Below are 17,348 nucleotides of genomic sequence, written 5' to 3' on the forward strand. Positions count from 1 at the left end.
GTACTAAATTGACATCAAAGTGTTTACAAATTTTCATAAACATGCATTGTCAAAGTATACGTACGCAAATCTTTGTAATGTTGACAACGCAATATTGTAAACTTTTTAATAATTCGTTGTCAAAATTTAAATTTTATATACATCCATTGTCTAAATGTTAACAATCGTGGTAAGTTACAACAACTATCCGTGAGCTTAACACATTTGGTACCAATGTCCAATATTATTAAGCATTACAAACATCAGCACAGAACCACTTCCCACTAATGTTTTGTCCTTTAAAGTGAATATAACTGAAGTCGACACTTTTTACCATTTAAATCAAATATGGACAAATTTGTAGCTCTCTTACATTAACATGGTCTAGCAAATCCAATCTTAAAGCTCTCTCTTTGCTCATACCAGTTTTAAAGAGTTTTACTTAATAAAGTAGTAATTTGAAATTTTTAGGCATCTATTAAGTAAAACTTTTACCATAATTGTAATTTTTTAAGAATTTTAGATTATTGACTAATATATTGTCAAACGTTTGGAAAACTCTATGAACTAGTATATTGAAGATGCTACAAGTCTATGGCACAGATTATACACTAATCTATTGCCAAGTGTATGAGCTACTCATGAACTGGTTAATTAACGATACCACAATCAAGTCTATTGCATAAATTATCGTCTGATCTAGTGACAAGTGTATGAGCTACTCATGAACTAGTCAATTGACTGAAATATGGACTAGTCTTTTTTTTTAATTATGGACTAGTTTTTTTTGACGATTCTACAAGCTGGTCTATTTCCTAGAATAGAACTAATCTATTGTCAAGTGTAAGAGAAATACTATAAACAATTTAATATTACAATCGTACTTAGTTTCAAATGTTCTATGGATTAATCTATTGACTAGTTTATTAACAATTCTGTAAACTGGACTAATTTATTGTCAAGAGCATGAAATACTTTATGGATTAGTCTATTGACTATTGAAAAGTAATGTCGTTCTTAAATACCACTTCTAATCTAATCCCTATCGCCAATAGAAGTGAAAATTTTGTTTCCTTGAAATTTTCATTTTCCTCAAAGGGAAAATTGCTATCGTAAACTTGTTGTGAACAATTCATTCACAATAGTTGATTTTGTATGGAACAGGTGTTCAATGTTTACAAAATTCCATCAACAAATTTGACAACAGGGGAATGTTTTTCACGACAAAAAAGTTAGTGAACGAAGAAAGTGAAAAGGGAACATATTTCACGTGAAATGATGATTGGCGATAAGGGTGATAGATTTTATTATCATGTAGGTTCTTTGCATGCTCTCATTCCCCATGGATATATGTTCGTATGTATGTCCCGACACAATTTAAATTATCGTTAAAAACTACTAAACCAGGTATGGAAAATTAAATTTTCACTTTAATAATAGTACATCAAAGACAAAAAGTCGTTTTTTCCTAAAATAACTACATACACAAACAATACTATCATTAGCTGCACAAGTCTAAAATAATGTAGATCAACATAATTTTTTAGGCTATATTTTTCACTCGTTTGGTGATGAAATGTCACAAATATTAATATAAAAAGCACCAAAAAAAACAGAACAGAGCTAATTACAACAGCCACCCTAATTTTCCTAGATTTTAACTTAATGATGATGAGAGTCAATGCCCTACAGGACATTTGATATAATTTATCATTTATTAACAAAAAAATATTTCTTAGCCTTTGGTTAAATAAAAATATTATTTTTAGTAAACTAGTTATTTATACTATTATTTATTCCCTTTTTAACTAAAATAATAAAATGTTTTTTTTTAGAACATAATGAGGTCAACCACAAAATTGTTCACAGTTAAAGTAACATACATATCATTCCTCCTCTTTTTTTGTTAGTTTTACACTGTTGGTGGTAACCAAATTGTGATTTGTTTCCTTAACAGTTTTAACCAAAAAATATATAATAGAAACTGGGTAACCAGCGCAGTTGTATGTTAAACATGTTGAAAAAAAGAAACAGATCCCTGTTTTTATATTTTTCTTTTCCTTAAATTTTTTAGATTGAAATCTAAACATTTATATGACATTTTTACAGCAACAACCATGTAGCTACATAATACTACATATAAAAAAATTGTTTATATTTTTTTATATAAAATGTTATGGAATTTTAAAGTAATATTTCTCTATATGACAATCCCCCAGAAATAAGCATGATTTTTATAACATTTTTTGGTTTGTACAAATTGTAATTTAAAAGAATTGTATTTTGGCATTACTTTAGAATTGTCATTTTTTTTCTTTTTTTGCAAAGAACCAAAAAATATAAACCATTTTTTCTTATTAATCTAAATTATAGTGTAATTTTCCCTCGAAAAATTTTTATTTATATAAATTGCTTAGACGTTTGACATTCGAAAAGATTACTTGCAAAGAAGAAACTCTTACACACTATTTTGTATAAAAAACAAAGTTCTTATGGACATTCATTAAGGCGAATAGAAAGAAATATTAAAATGGGATGATTAAATATTTAATCACTTTCCTTTTTGGCAAATTTGTAATAAATGCAAACACTGTTGACAATTTGTCGTTTTTCGGGACAAATCTGACGTTTTTTAAATGGTATTACTTATACCGTGAAACTTCTATAGTCCAGTAAAGAGCTTCCCATCGTTTTATACTTTGCAGATCCCTTGAGGGCTTTATATTACTTCACGGACTCCTATAAATTATTTTGATATCTTTTTAATTGATCTAAATAATATTTCATCAGAAAATTGTGTTTCTTTTATGGACCTAGTCCTACATTCTAGTTTATAGTCTCGTCCATGGTCTAGTCTATAGTCTAGTCTACAGTTTAGTCTTAAGTCTAGACTAATCTAGTCTATAGTATAGACTAGTCTAGTCTATGGACCTTGTCCTATATTCTAATTTATAGTCTCGTCCATGGTCTAGTCTACTGTAGTCTATAGTCTAGACTAGTCTATAGTCGAGACTAGTACATAGTCTAGACTAGTCTATAGTCGAGACTAGTACATAGTCTAGACTAGTCTATAGTCTAGTGTATAGTCTGGTCTATAGTCTATAGTCTGGTCTATAGTCTGGTCTATAGTCTAATCTATAGTCTAGTCTATAGTCTAGTCTATAGTCTAGTCTATAGTCTAGTCTATAGTCTAGTCTATAGTCTAGTCTATAGTCTAGTCTATAGTCTAGTCTATAGTCTAGTCTATAGTCTAGTCTAGTCTAGTCTATAGTCTAGTCTGTAGTCTAGTTTATAGTCTAGCCTATAGTCTAGCCTATAGTCTAGCCTATAGTCTAGTCTATAGTCTAGTCTATAGTATAGCCTTGTCTATAGTCTATATTATAGTTGTGTCTACAGATTTTTCTTAAGTCTAGTCTGGTCTATAGTCTAATCTATAGTTTAGTCTATAGTTTTGCCTTAGGTCTAGTCTATAGTTTTGCCTTTGGACTAGTCTATAGTCCAGTCTATGGTCTAATCTATAGTCTAGTCTATAATCTAGTCTATAGTCTAGTCAAAAGTCTATTCTATAGTCTAGTCAAAAGTCTATAGTGCAGGTATAGTCTAGTCTATAGTCTAGTTTACAATCTAGTTTATAGTCTACTATAGTCGGATCTATAGTCTGTTTTAGTCTTTAGTCTATTTACTTATCGAATGATTTCCATAGTGGCTACATTACTAGTTCCAAGATTATTGTTTCAGAATCTGAATAAGTACTTTATGCATATATTCTAGAACTAGTTAATTTCGAATAAATTCAAAATTTTCCAAAAAAAAAAAAATTATTCATCTGTTTATTTGTTATTATTTCTCAATGACTTTTTTCTTAATTCTTTACGATCTTAATCTTTGTGTAAAAACTTTTTTATAAAACTAATTAATAAACTTTAGTTAATTTACAAAATATTGCAAATTTATAAATATTTTGTTTTTAAAACTGATAAACTAATTAACCTTTTATATACTACTGATTACAAAAAACAAAACAAACAAAATCACACGTCGTCAACATACATTTCATTAACACTAGACAATAAGTTGACGTCTTAGTTATTTAAGAAATAATTGAAAAATCAAATTAATCATTAAAATTTAACTTTTTTATAAAACGAAATTTTAATTTATAATTATTTATAACAAATAGCCTTAAGCTATGCAATGTTTTTAATTAATTTTTTTTTTTTCATTTTTTAATTACAGAATCTTTGTTAATCGTTCATTACATTTGGAAAATATTAAATTCTATGGCTTCGATATGGATTATACTTTGGCTGGTAAGTTAAGCAGTTAACAAACTATTTTTAATTAAATATTTTTTTAATTAAATTTTCTTTTTTTAGAATACAAATCTCCCCAGTATGAACAATTGGGTTTCGATTTGGTTAAAGAACGTTTGGTTAGCATGGGCTATCCCAAAGAAATCATGCAATTCGAATATGATCCCTCATTTCCCATACGTGGTCTTTGGTTTGATACTTTATACGGCAATCTCTTGAAAGTCGATGCTTATGGCAATATTTTAGTTTGTTGTCATGGTTTTGAATTTCTAAAACAGTAAGTTTGTAATGGGAATTTACTTTAAATAATAAATAATATTAATTTATAACGTTCTTTCATTGCAGTTCTCAAGTTTATGAATTGTATCCAAATAAGTTTTTAAAATTAGATGAATCACGTGTTTATGTGTTGAATACTCTATTCAATTTACCTGAAACCTATTTACTGGCCTGTTTAGTGGATTTCTTTACAAATAGTTCCGTGTACACAGAGTAAGTTGGAAATTTAATATTAATTTATATGAAGAATTTAGATGAAGTGAGAGGAATTAACGCCCATCATAAAGAATACTTGGAAAACAGAATTTTAAACTGAAATTTTGAGACTTTCAAATTCTCTGAAGTTGAATTTGTAAATAAAGTCTCCGAAGAATCTACGAATATTTTTAACAAGAAATAAGTTTTCCACTTAGGTGTTTAGATAGATAGATAGATAGATAGATAGATAGATAGATAGATAGATAGATAGATAGATAGATAGATAGATAGATAGATAGATAGATAGATAGATAGATAGATAGATAGATAGATAGATAGATAGATAGATAGATAGATAGATAGATAGATAGATAGATAGATAGATAGATAGATAGATAGATAGATAGATAGATAGATAGATAGATAGATAGATAGATAGATAGATAGATAGATAGATAGATAGAGAGAAAGATAATGAATGATTCAAAAACAGAGAAACAAAATTAAAACACTACAAGTAAAACCAGAATGAAAGGAGGTAAATATAATTACCAATTAAGTACCCTAAAGAATAAAGAGATATGAAAGATGATCTTCGTCCAAAATTAAAGTCCAATCAAAGAAGTGACTAATGCCCAATCCTTGGTCGTTTTTCGTTGAAATCCGAGTCGTTCTGGTGCGAAGAACCGATTGTCGTGAGAACGTTGTTGTGCCGTCATACTTACTGACAAAGGCATCCTTAGCATCCCTATCAGAATTCTTAGACTGAGTCTATCCAGTCCTATAAGTATTAATTGTCAAATTTTGGCCATAGGGCCTTTGATACATTGCAATCCAATCTACTATTTCAGCACTGGTTTATGATGTTACGAATTCTTTGGAATATCAACTTGCTATAGTGTATATACTCTAGTCTATTCTATAACTAGTTTATTATGTCACGGATTCTTTGGAATATCAGCCTGTACTTGTGGCAAATGGAAGGTTAGTTTGTATATATTCTAGTATCTAGCCTAGTCTTTAAACTAGTATACAGTCGAGTTAGTTAGGATTTTGTTATTTGTCATGATTGGATTAGAGATTGTAATATAGTTTTTCTTTACATATCATCTTTGGCTTTTGATCGATTTGTTTTTCACATCTCTGTAAATATTTGACATTTATATTATTTTCACATCTTCCATCAATAACATATGACCAAAATATTGTTTTGAAAACTTATCAAAGCGTAAACATATAAACTTCAAAATAAACAATAAATTTTGTTTTTCTTGGCTATTAAGGTGTATAACAATAAAAGTTGAAAGGTCAATAGAAAAGCAATAACAAATATGTTTAATTTAAGTCTTAAACTGATTTATTTCCTTTTACTTAATTCCTTATAAGACTAATAAAGCAACACGTTTGTGATATTGTTTGTATTATTTGTTTGCTTGATTTCATGGCTATTGTTAATTTTTTAAAGAAATGTATAAAAAGAAAATCTTATGGATTCCAATGTTTTGTATCAAAGACAATTATTATGGTCAATGATTTTTTCAGTCTTATAAAGAAAGTAATCTATTTATTTTATATTAATAAAGCATAAAGAGCTTTATTACAAAATTTATCACCCCAGAAAATATCTTAATAATTTCTTAATAATTTGATTTTAAGGAAACAAATTTCATATATTTTAAGCATCCTGTAAAAATGCAATCACTTTTTTTGATAGAAATTACTTAACACTTAAATTATGCCAATAACTTTGGAAATCATTAAACAACAGCTGTTTTGGTAATAGCAATTTCTTAAGGGCTGAACATAAAATTAAATAATACAGATTTAATTAGCGAATTTCTCAATATATATTTAAAAGTCTGTTGTTATACCCTTCACCTTCGTGAGAAGGGTATATATAAGTTTGTCATTCCGTTTGTAATTTCTAGAGTCTAAATTAGGAAAGAGAGTTCAAAAAAGATAACTTTTTAGTAGTTTTTTGTTTTTCAAAAGGTACTTTTTGAGTTTTCTTTAATAATGAACCCAGAAACATGAACAAATCAATGGGGATTTCTTTTTGGTACTTTTTGTTCTGCAAAAGGTACTTTTTGAATTTTCTATAATATTGAACCTAGAAATATGAAATTAAGTATGTAGGGTCTAACTTTTTGGTACTTTTTCATTTTTCAAAAGGTACTTTTTGAATATTCAATAATATTGAACCTAGAAATATGAAATTAAGTATGTAGAGTCTGAATTAGGTGAGAACCCATTAAAGAGATCTTTTTGGTACTTTTTCCTTCTACAAAAGGTACTTTTTGAATTTTCTATAATATTGAACCTAGAAACATCAAATTTAGTATGTAGGGCCTTGCATAGGTAAGAACCTACAAAAAGGGACTTTTTGGTACTTTTTCGTTCTACAAAAGGTACTTTTTGAATTTTCTTTAATATTTAACCTAGAAACATCAAATTTAGCATGTAGGGCCTTGCATAGGTAGAAAAATTGACTTTTGGTACTTTTTTGTTTTACAAAAGGTACTTTTTGAATTTTCTATAATATTGAACTTAGAAACATGAAATTAAGTATGTAGAGCCCGGATTAAGTCAGAACACATAAAACCAGACTTTTTGGTACTTTTTCGTTCTACAAAAGGTACTTTTTGAATTTTTTATAATATTGAACCTAGAAACATCAAATTTAGTATAGGCCCTAGACTAGGTAAGAACCTACAAAAAGGTACTTTTGGTTTTACAAAAGGTACTTTTTGAGTTTTCTATAATATTGAACTTAAGTGCGTAGAGCCCAAATTAAGTCAGAACACATAAAGAGGGACTTTTTGGTACTTTTTCTTTCTACAAAAGGAGGGGTATATAAGATTCGGCACAGCCTTATATAGAACTCTTACTTGTTTTTATATTTATTTTCTTTTATAACAACATCTTTTGTTTTCTTTTTAAGTTACTTTTTTGTTTTTGTAGATAACATAATAATTCATTATTACATTTTTATTGTTATTACAAGAAGTATCTTATGTTTATATATTATTCTGTTAACAATTACTTTTAACAATAATATGGAAAAATCAAACCAAAAAATTACAAAAATACAAGAGAATTTTTCAAAGTTATTGTTTTTCAAAGAAAATTTTGGAAAAATTTATTCATCCAAGTAATAGCTTTGTAATTCTTTGTTTATTGTTAAATATTTGAAATTTTGTAAACATATTTAAGGGATTTTTTTTTTTAAATATTTGAACATTTCCTTAAACATTTCAAAACAGAATATAGTAGGGTGTATACCTGTTATGCCCTTCGTGGGAAGTTGAGGAAGTATCCCTTTATAATTTCTACAATCTACAATATATTTGGTAACCTTATAGATAGCGCCGTTTATTAAGCTATATCCGTTTGTCTATTTGGTGTGGCTTAACACTTCTCTCTTGTCTTCTTTATATAAATGGAAGAAGAATGTTTTAATTTCTTTAATTTACTTAATCTTTCCACAGAGATCGCACTGGTGTTAAAGCTGGTGAATTATTTATGTCTTTCAATTCCATATTCCAAGATGTTCGCCGCGCTGTTGACTGGGTGCACATACAGGGTGATTTAAAGAAACGAACTGTAGAGGTAAGTTTTAAACAAATTCAATTATTGTAATAGCATTCCATAAAAAATTTTGTTCTTTACAGAACCTCGATTATTATGTGAAAAAAGATCCTCGTCTACCTATGGTCTTGGCACGCATACGTGAATCGGGCGCTAAAGTTTTCTTACTCACCAACAGCGATTACAATTTCACCAATAAAATTATGAATTATATTTTCGATTTTCCACATGGCGCCAAGCCCGAAGAACCACATCGTGATTGGAAAACTTATTTCGATGTTATTGTAGTGGATGCACGCAAACCATTGTTCTTTGGCGAAGGTACCATTTTGCGTCAGGTTGATACTGAAACGGGAGCTTTAAAAATTGGCACCCACATTGGGCCCCTACAACCGGGACAAGTTTATTCGGGTGGTTCATGTGAGGTCTTTACGAATTTCATTAATGCCAAGGGTAAAGATGTTTTATATATTGGTGATCATATCTTTGGTGATATTTTAAAGTCAAAAAAGATTCGTGGTTGGCGTACATTTTTGGTGGTGCCTGAATTGGTGCAGGAATTACATGTGTGGACTGATAAGTGTCAATTTTTCGCTGAACTACAACAATTGGATTGTCAATTGGGTGAAATGTATAAGTAAGTATAAAGCATACAATTTCTGGCTACAAATATCGTTATCTTATACTTTGTTTTTTTCTCTTACAGAAATCTTGATTCGAGCACCAAAGAAAAACCTGACATTTCCAAATTGCGCGCTTCCATACGCGATGTTACTCATAAAATGGACATGGCTTATGGTATGATGGGTTCTCTATTCCGTTCCGGTTCTAGACAAACATTCTTCTCCAGTCAAGTGGTCAGATATGCTGATTTATATGCTGCCACTTTCTTAAATTTCATTTATTATCCATTCTCCTATATGTTCCGTGCACCGGCCATGTTATTACCTCACGAATCGACAGTGGCTCATGAGCAAAGATTCCAAATAGAAACTCCCATGATACAGAGAGGCAGAGGTAAAGCTGAATCGAATACAACTGTTGCAACCAGTAACAGCTCGTTAACTGAGAGCAAAATTACAGAATATGTAGCGGCAGCTAAGGCAGCACAAACAGATGTAGCCAGTAAAGTTGAAGCAGAAGAAAAGGTTAGTAAAAACAAACATTATTTTAGAGAAACATAATAATTTACTAATATCTTGCTGTAAATTTTAGCCTGTCACTGTGCCTCATACCCGCCCCAGTACACCGCGTACGGTTACCCATACCCACGATGAAGATTATTCGGAAGAAGAATCCGATCCCAATAACAAAAGTGATGGTGAAAATGGTCAAGATGCCGAGCCAGAAGAAACCAAAAATTAATTCACAATCAAGTCTTTTGCAAATTGCAAAGGGATTAGAAAGTTTAGCTGGTTGAACCAGCTTCATTTAATTTCCAAAACAAACTAACAAAATAATTATTAATTACCAATGTTATATAACCATGTTTAATTAGGAATTTCTTTTGAAACTGAAAAGATTTTAATGTTTTATTAACGATTTTATTATTATTATAACTATATGTATCTACTATATCTATGGACTATATATGTATATTTTTTTTATTTTATTAGATCTTTTTTGTATTGTTTTATCATTTTTAATTTATGTTAATTTCTTAGGTTTTCTCTTAAAATTATAAACCAAAAAAACAAAAAAAAAAACAAAAAGAAATCGTTGATAATTTTTACACATGTAGAGCTTGACATTTAATAACTAATAAAAAAGGTATATTTAAAATTATATAAACAAATATGGTGGACAAGTGTTTTTTTAATAATTATTAAACAATTACACAAGTCAACTTAACCGAACTTTTTGTGTGCCTTTTAAATAAAACAATAAGTATAATCATTAAAGTTGTCAGTTATTCGTGTAAAATATTATTCGAATAAAAACTAACAATATTTTTTTATTCTAGTAGTCGACTAAATTTTCAAAATTATTCGATTATTTGAACAAATAACGAATAATAGTACACGCACAATTGGAACAATCGACGAATTTTTCGAAAAAAAAACTCTTAAAAACTAAAAATAAAATTTTCGAAAATTCAAACTTAAGTTCGAAAAATTTTTAAAGCCAATAAATCCAGTTCTGTTGGCCCGAATTGTCTGAAATTTGGCAGTCTGGAGTACACTTGATGACACTACAATGCTATGTTGGAAAAGTTCGAAAATTCAAAGTAATGTTCGAAAAAATTTTGAAGCTGTTAAAATAATCTCAAAATTGGGGACATTCACAAAAATATAATTATTGTTTTTTTCGAGGCCAATTTCTTACATTTTCTAATTTCGAAATAATGTTCGAATAAATTTTACAGCTGTTGAATACCAGTATAGCAACTAAATTCTACATGCGACCTTTTAAACAACTTTGTTTACAACCAAGTTGCGTTTATTGCAAACAAATGTTACAATTTGGAAAACAATCTCTTAATACAACTTTATTTTTTAAAACAAACTCGTGTTCGTATAATTGTAATTTAATTGTATATTTTCTTTTTTTTTTTTTTTTTGTAATAGTTTTAAAAAGTAAAAAAAAAGTTTTTACGCACTCACGATGTGAATGCGGTCTTCACAAAATAAAGAGTAAAATAGAATATTGTTGAACGACAAGCATTTTTACGTTGCGACCCGTTTATAGAACTTGCAAATATATAAAAACAATTTGATCTTTCGTACAACCAACTCATAACATCTTAAAGCAATCCTACACACTTTGCAATTTCGTAAACAGCGGTTGTATCGTGTATACCTTGCTTTAGGAACTGTCTATTTCACTTATTGCAATATATTGCAATATAATCCATAGAATCATTTATAAAACGGAAAGCATTTCACTTTTAACATTACAAAATATAAATTTTTAAAAAGTAGTAAAATGTTTGTGTCAATTACAACAGATCTTTTGATTTAGTATTCGTTTTACAAAAAATTAATGTAATTTTTGTGTTTAATGTAGATAAAAAGTAACATTAAAATTTTATTCGATTATTTAACAAAAATTGTTCGAATTATTCTTTATTTTGAATTGGAAATTTTTTATTCGTTTGAAGAAAAACTAAAAATTTCCCTCGAATAATCGAATAATTTTTATTAGAATGACAATGAAAATTAAGCCTTTTTTTGTTTTATCCTGAAAACACTACTCTGGAATAAATTCATTTGAATTTTTCCATAAAGAAATTAAATTCAACTTTTGTTTGGTATTTTTACATGAATTCATGAATTCAAAATATTACACAATTCACAATCGGTGTCGTAACGTTGTATGTCGTAAGTTTTCAATATTCCTTAGATTTTCTATCAAAAATATTTGTCTGCGAAATTTAATGACATATGATGATACAACAATACGATACCGACAGTGAATTGGATAAAGGCGATGTCCTTTCTTTTAAAAATATAGTTCTTGATGTTTGTAAGTGCTTGTAATAATGTTTTTTTTTCCAAAGTTTCATATTTGTATTTATGTTTTATGATAATACGATGAACAAATATTGTTAAAAGTAAAAAAACACATTAATCAAAAATCACGAATTTTTTTCAAAATATTTCACTAAATTTTTAACGAATTTCCAATTGTTATTTAAAATTGTTGTTATTGTTATGTGCTGATACGTTATTGTAAAATTTAATCAAACTCTTTAACCTTAAATTAAAGTTATAAGGGTAAAATAAAAAAAAAATACAATTTTCAACTTCGCTACAGGACATCCAAAGTACGCTGTAATAACTGTCAGCATGATTATAATCTAATGATAGATAATTTTATGTTAATTACCATGTTGTTAAATAACTCTATGAATATTGGTCCGGTTTTGAGAACTTAAATAAAAAAATACCAAAAAAAATGTCTTAAATAACGTTTTTTACAAAATAACACAATATCTCTCAAACTAGAGCTAACAGGAAATTTTCATAACAATTTTTGAACTCAGCGGGTGGAAATACATAGAAATCTGTTATTTTTAATTAAAAAGCATTTTTAGTGTTGTCTAGTGTTATTAGTCGTTTGTTGGTTCAATTCCGGTGCGTAGAACAGATTGTTATGGAAACGATTGTGATACTTAACCCTTCACTTTAGGAGGTCCTACTGCATTAGAGAAACAAGAACATGTATTGCTCGAAAACAAAACATGAAATGTTTACAACTTTCTTCTTTGTCATGGTTCCTTATTTCGGGGACCTATGACCGTGCCCTCAAATATATATGTACTTTAATAAAATTATAAATTTGTTTTCCTCTTTTCTCTTATGAGTACGTTCAAATGCCGATTTGTTCTACGGGGATATCAAATTAAAAGCAGAGATAAGGAGAAAAATTTTTATAATCTGAATTTTTAATTAAATTTCGATTGGGGAGGCGGAGCTCCCTTTATGTACTCTAGTTTTAATTTAATCCTTAATCCTTCACCTAAAGATTGGCCCTAAACAGCGTAATATTAGAAAATTATAAATTAAAATAATAAGATTTTCAAAATGTTTTCTTTTACAATGTTCTTTTTTATTTAGTTATTATTAAACTCTAAATTTTATAGTAGAAAAAAAACATGTGCATAAAAAATATATTTTTAAATTATTACAAAATATGTTATGTATTACACATTTAGTTCTTTTTAATGCTATTTGTATCACACTTTAAACTGTTATAAGTCTGTTCATTAGTATTGGGATTTTTCAATTCGGTAACGAATTCAACGGCATCATCATCGAATAGAACATCTTTAGCATTTTCCTTATATTCACCGAATAAAGTGAAAACATCGGCTAATTTACCACTCTTACCGAATTTCTCCGATAGCGATATGAATAAATGTTTCATGGTTTCCTGTTCGACGGGAGTCATGGAGTCTCTAATGAAAACGGCTACTGGTAGATTGGCTTCCAAATTACAGGTTTCCCATTCGGTAACGGGTTTCTTGTCCAAATTACTGCACAATAATTGTTTGTTTTTGTGTTGTTCCAATTCCTTGGAATTGACAATCATAATGTTCTTTTCAGAGGAAGGAGTAGTTTGACAGGTGTTAATGCCACGAAGTTTGTTCAGATAGGCAGCAGCCTTTTCAGCTCTTTGATCTTGGCCATTGTAGTTACTAAAGGGAAAGTTGTATACAAAATAAATACAAGCGATTTTATTGAGACAAAGGGTTTTCTTAACTTACATGGGCATATTTTGTATATTGTCCTTGGTGAGAGAAGTTTCTAATACAGCTACATAGACATTATTGGGACCATAGCTTTCATAGACAATTGGCTTGAGTTTATCTTCTCTGGCTTCTTTATAGTTGCTGGCATGAACAGCTACCATATCGGCCTTGCCTTCCATAACAGCAATAATACAATCCTTCTCTTGTACACATTCGATCTCTGGACGTATGTCACGAGAGTAAGCAGCACGGCTCATGGTATCACATTTCTTCATTTCAGCATCAGTTTGAGCACACATTCTGCGGAGAGAATAATAGTAAATCAATATTGATGCCTTTTTAGAATTATTCCTATTCCCACTTACTTCATTTTTCTAATAGCAGAACCATCACGTTCAATAACATCCTTGTAACCGGCCTTTTCCAAATATTCTTTGGGATCTACAGCCTTGGGTTTGCTGTGATAAACAGCATTTTCATTGATGAGCAAATGAGAAGCGGCTACTTTGTTTTCAGCATGTAAACCATTTTCAAAGAATTTCTCTAAGCGATGTTGCAAATTGTGTAATTTCTCATCACCACTGACAGCATCAACATTGGAAATATAACCAGTCCAGGGACGTTGAGCCCATGAGCAAGCTGGTCCGGTAATGGGACGTCTGGAGCCATCTTCACAGAGATATTCGAATTCAGAGGGATCACCTTCAGCAGTAGTACCGGGAATCATCTAAAAAAATATAATATATTTTAAAAAATTAACTTCCAAAGATTTCTTATTATATTCCGATTCTTCATATTATGATATTTACTAAAAATTATAAAAATTTTCTTAAAATATACTTACACCAAAGTATTTCTTAATGAATTGTACTTTAGTAAAGGCCACTTCACCCTTGCCCTTGTCCAAACAACGAATAGCACCATCATAGCCGGAGAATTTATCGGGATAATTACATTGTTCGGGTTTCTCACAGAGAGCACACAAGTTAGAGTATTTCTTCTCTACAAGAAAGCAAGACATTATAACTAAGAGAACAGATTCTAAGAAATCTTATAACTTACTCAGCATACGATCAGTTTCGGGATATGGTGAATAAGTGCCTACCAAACAGGATTGTGTAAAGAATTCCGATAATGCCTTAAGTTCACGTTCGGTAGCAGTCAATTCAGGATCCATGGAGACTTTCAAAATATGAGAATTCTTCAATTTGGTGACAGGGATCTTAAAGCCAACATTACGTCCAAAACCAGTGTGGCAAGATTTAGCACCTCTCAATTCTTTAAGTGTATGAATGTTGGAGTTTTTCTTAACCAAAATAATGCCTTCATAACGGAAATCGGCTGGAAAGTTATAAAAAGAACAAGTTGTTTAAGAAAAGTTCAAAATATTTTTAAGAATTTTATAATTTATGTATTATTGTTATTCCCATTCGAATGAAAGAAGTTCAAAACAACCGATTTTTTATGTACATATATTTATCACTTTGTTTAATTCTTCTGAGAATTAAGTGGACTAGTATTCTTGGAATTATATATAAAACTAGTTTTAATTACGAAATTCATTGAATCAATTAAAATACTGGTTGATGGGCATGTGCCATTAACAACAAATTTAAAATTTTATTTCAATTATTAGCTATGTGACTATTTCTTATCAATCGGCCGACTAAAATCATATAGTATAACTTTCACTACCTATTTTATTTAACCTTTTAAACGAAAAAGTACAAAAATGTCCCCTCTTTATGTTTTAATTTACTTCCGATTAAAGAAAACTCAAAAAGTTACAATAATTTTCCTTGATACTAGAGTTACAATCACTTTATATTATTATACACATATTTAAAACAAGTAGGAAAGTATAGTCGGACATGGCCGACCATATAATACCCTACACCAAAATATTTAAGCAAATATTAAGCAAAATTTTCTAAATGAGTCTTTATATAGGTCAAATATGGGCCGATCCTCGATAAATTTGGGAAAAAGGATATATTTTTAAATAACAGTTAATTTTGTTGAGTTTCATTGCGATACAAATGGTTACAAGTCAATTTAAGACGTTTAAGGCATTTTTTGAAGGGGGGTTTGTATGGGGGCTAGGGTCAAATAAGGGCCGATCCTTACGAAAATCTGCAGTGTCATTTATACTTATATAAAACTTATTTGTGCCAATTTTTAAAGAGATAATAGAATATTTGACGAAATTATGTCATAAAAAGTTCAAATCGGGAGGTACAGTTGTATGGGGGTAAGGTGAAAGAATCGACCGATTTCAACCATTTTCAACATGCTTGGTCCAAATTTCATCAAATTATCTTGAAAATTGCGGCCTGTGTCTTGCACACAAGGTTTACATGGACAACCATACGGACGGACATGTCTTAATCGACTCAAAAAATGATTCTGAATCGATCGGTATACTTTAAGGTGGGTATTGGACCAATATTTTTGTATGTTACAAACATCAGCACAAACCTATAATACCCTCCCCACTATAGTGGTGTAGGGTATAATTAAACTTTTTTGTTTAACTTTCATTTCTGTTAATTTAACTTTCCATTCCTGTTTATACTGGTAACTTCGGACTAAATCATTTAAATCCCAAATTTTTGTATACTAATGGAATGGATCTTTTTTTGTATAAATTATTAAAGCAGAATTATTTCCTTCTCCATATTCCATAAATCATATGCAATACTTGATTACGATTTTATAAAGATCACTTAAAACCGAACTGTATTCGAAAATTTTTCACAATTGATTACGATTTTATATAGACCACTCAAAACCGAACTATTCATAATTTTCGAATAATTCATTTTTGAATATTTCTTTGCTTCTTAAATAAATATTTTTCATCGAATAATAATTTTTTTGAACAAAACCACACTTTACACTCTACTCACCATCCTTATCGTCCTTAGTTCTGATTTCGGAAATAACACGGTAATCGGCATTTTTGGTGTGATAAGCTACATACATATCCTCAGGTTCTGAAGCTAAGACATCAGCTTTACGTTGATTAATCATGTCCAAACAATCGATACGATCTCTACCGGCTACACATTCCATGTGAATACCAGCCTCCGAAGGATCCTTAAGCAAATTTAAGCAATCATCATAGTATTTTTGAGGTACGCACATACGATCTGGAAATATTAAAAAAAAAAGATTTTCGATTTAAAAAAAACACAATCCAAGTGATGGTCCCAGTAATGTTAAAGATTCGTTCTAAATAAATCTTACAGATTTGTTCTTCATTAGCTTGAGCCAAAGCTAAAACTCCTAGCACCGAGGCTAGTTTAATTAAGTTAATTAACATCATTATTAAGTTCAATTAATGCTGTTTGTTAGAATGCGAAATTTTAAGAACCTCTTCTCAAACTGAGATCACTTGCTAAACTGCTTATTGTTCAACTGCAGCCAGTTTCTTTATATACCCGCCACATCTAGACTATTGTAGTATGCGATTTTTTTTTTTTTGTTTTTGTATTCCCGGCTATACAAATGTATGTACTTACTATCTGTATCTATACTAAGTATCTGTATCTATGACATTTATTTGTATGTAGATGCGTGTGTGTGTGTGTAAGCTTAGTTTGTGTATGAGTCTGTTTTCATACATCTGTTGCTTTGCTTTTGGGATTCACCTATTATAATCAATTTTTTTATTTTTTTTATGAAAAAAAGTGTTTATTTTGTCAGTGTTGTTTTTCTTATTTTTTTATGAGTTTAAATTAAAGTATCTGCAATGCAAAATGTTTTATGCATGTTTTGGTCATTATTTGTTTTCT

At 29.5% G+C, this 17,348-nt stretch overlaps 2 protein-coding genes across 12 annotated transcripts in view; one reads left to right on the forward strand and one right to left on the reverse strand.

Annotated features, from left to right (window-relative positions):
- LOC111681370 (cytosolic purine 5'-nucleotidase) overlaps positions 1 to 10,152 on the forward strand; it is a 74,926-nt gene extending 64,774 nt beyond the window's left edge. For 10 of the 11 annotated variants that reach the window (XM_023443124.2, XM_023443125.2, XM_023443126.2 and 7 more), the window contains 7 exons: positions 4,216 to 4,289; positions 4,356 to 4,569; positions 4,638 to 4,784; positions 8,258 to 8,378; positions 8,441 to 8,994; positions 9,064 to 9,505; positions 9,573 to 10,152. In XM_023443124.2, coding sequence (XP_023298892.1) covers positions 4,216 to 4,289; positions 4,356 to 4,569; positions 4,638 to 4,784; positions 8,258 to 8,378; positions 8,441 to 8,994; positions 9,064 to 9,505; positions 9,573 to 9,722 — 1,702 coding nt within the window. In that variant the 3' untranslated portion in view covers positions 9,723 to 10,152. The remainder of the gene's footprint in view (positions 1 to 4,215; positions 4,290 to 4,355; positions 4,570 to 4,637; positions 4,785 to 8,257; positions 8,379 to 8,440; positions 8,995 to 9,063; positions 9,506 to 9,572) is intronic. The other variant, XM_046947368.1, reaches the window with a different exon arrangement.
- A 2,732-nt stretch (positions 10,153 to 12,884) lies between these two features.
- Positions 12,885 to 16,965, reverse strand: LOC111678729 (transferrin). The gene is made up of 7 exons (XM_023440153.2): positions 16,801 to 16,965; positions 16,461 to 16,703; positions 14,614 to 14,892; positions 14,396 to 14,553; positions 13,917 to 14,278; positions 13,567 to 13,851; positions 12,885 to 13,497 (listed from the first exon to the last, which is right to left on the reverse strand). Exons 1-7 carry the CDS (start codon positions 16,877 to 16,879, stop codon positions 13,011 to 13,013), a joined length of 1,893 nt encoding a protein of 630 aa, XP_023295921.2. The 5' UTR covers positions 16,880 to 16,965; the 3' UTR covers positions 12,885 to 13,010.
- Between the last annotated feature and the right edge of the window lie 383 nt (positions 16,966 to 17,348).

The sequence above is a fragment of the Lucilia cuprina genome, chromosome 3 (assembly GCF_022045245.1).
Source record: "Lucilia cuprina isolate Lc7/37 chromosome 3, ASM2204524v1, whole genome shotgun sequence".
Taxonomy (NCBI): Eukaryota; Metazoa; Arthropoda; class Insecta; order Diptera; family Calliphoridae; genus Lucilia; species Lucilia cuprina.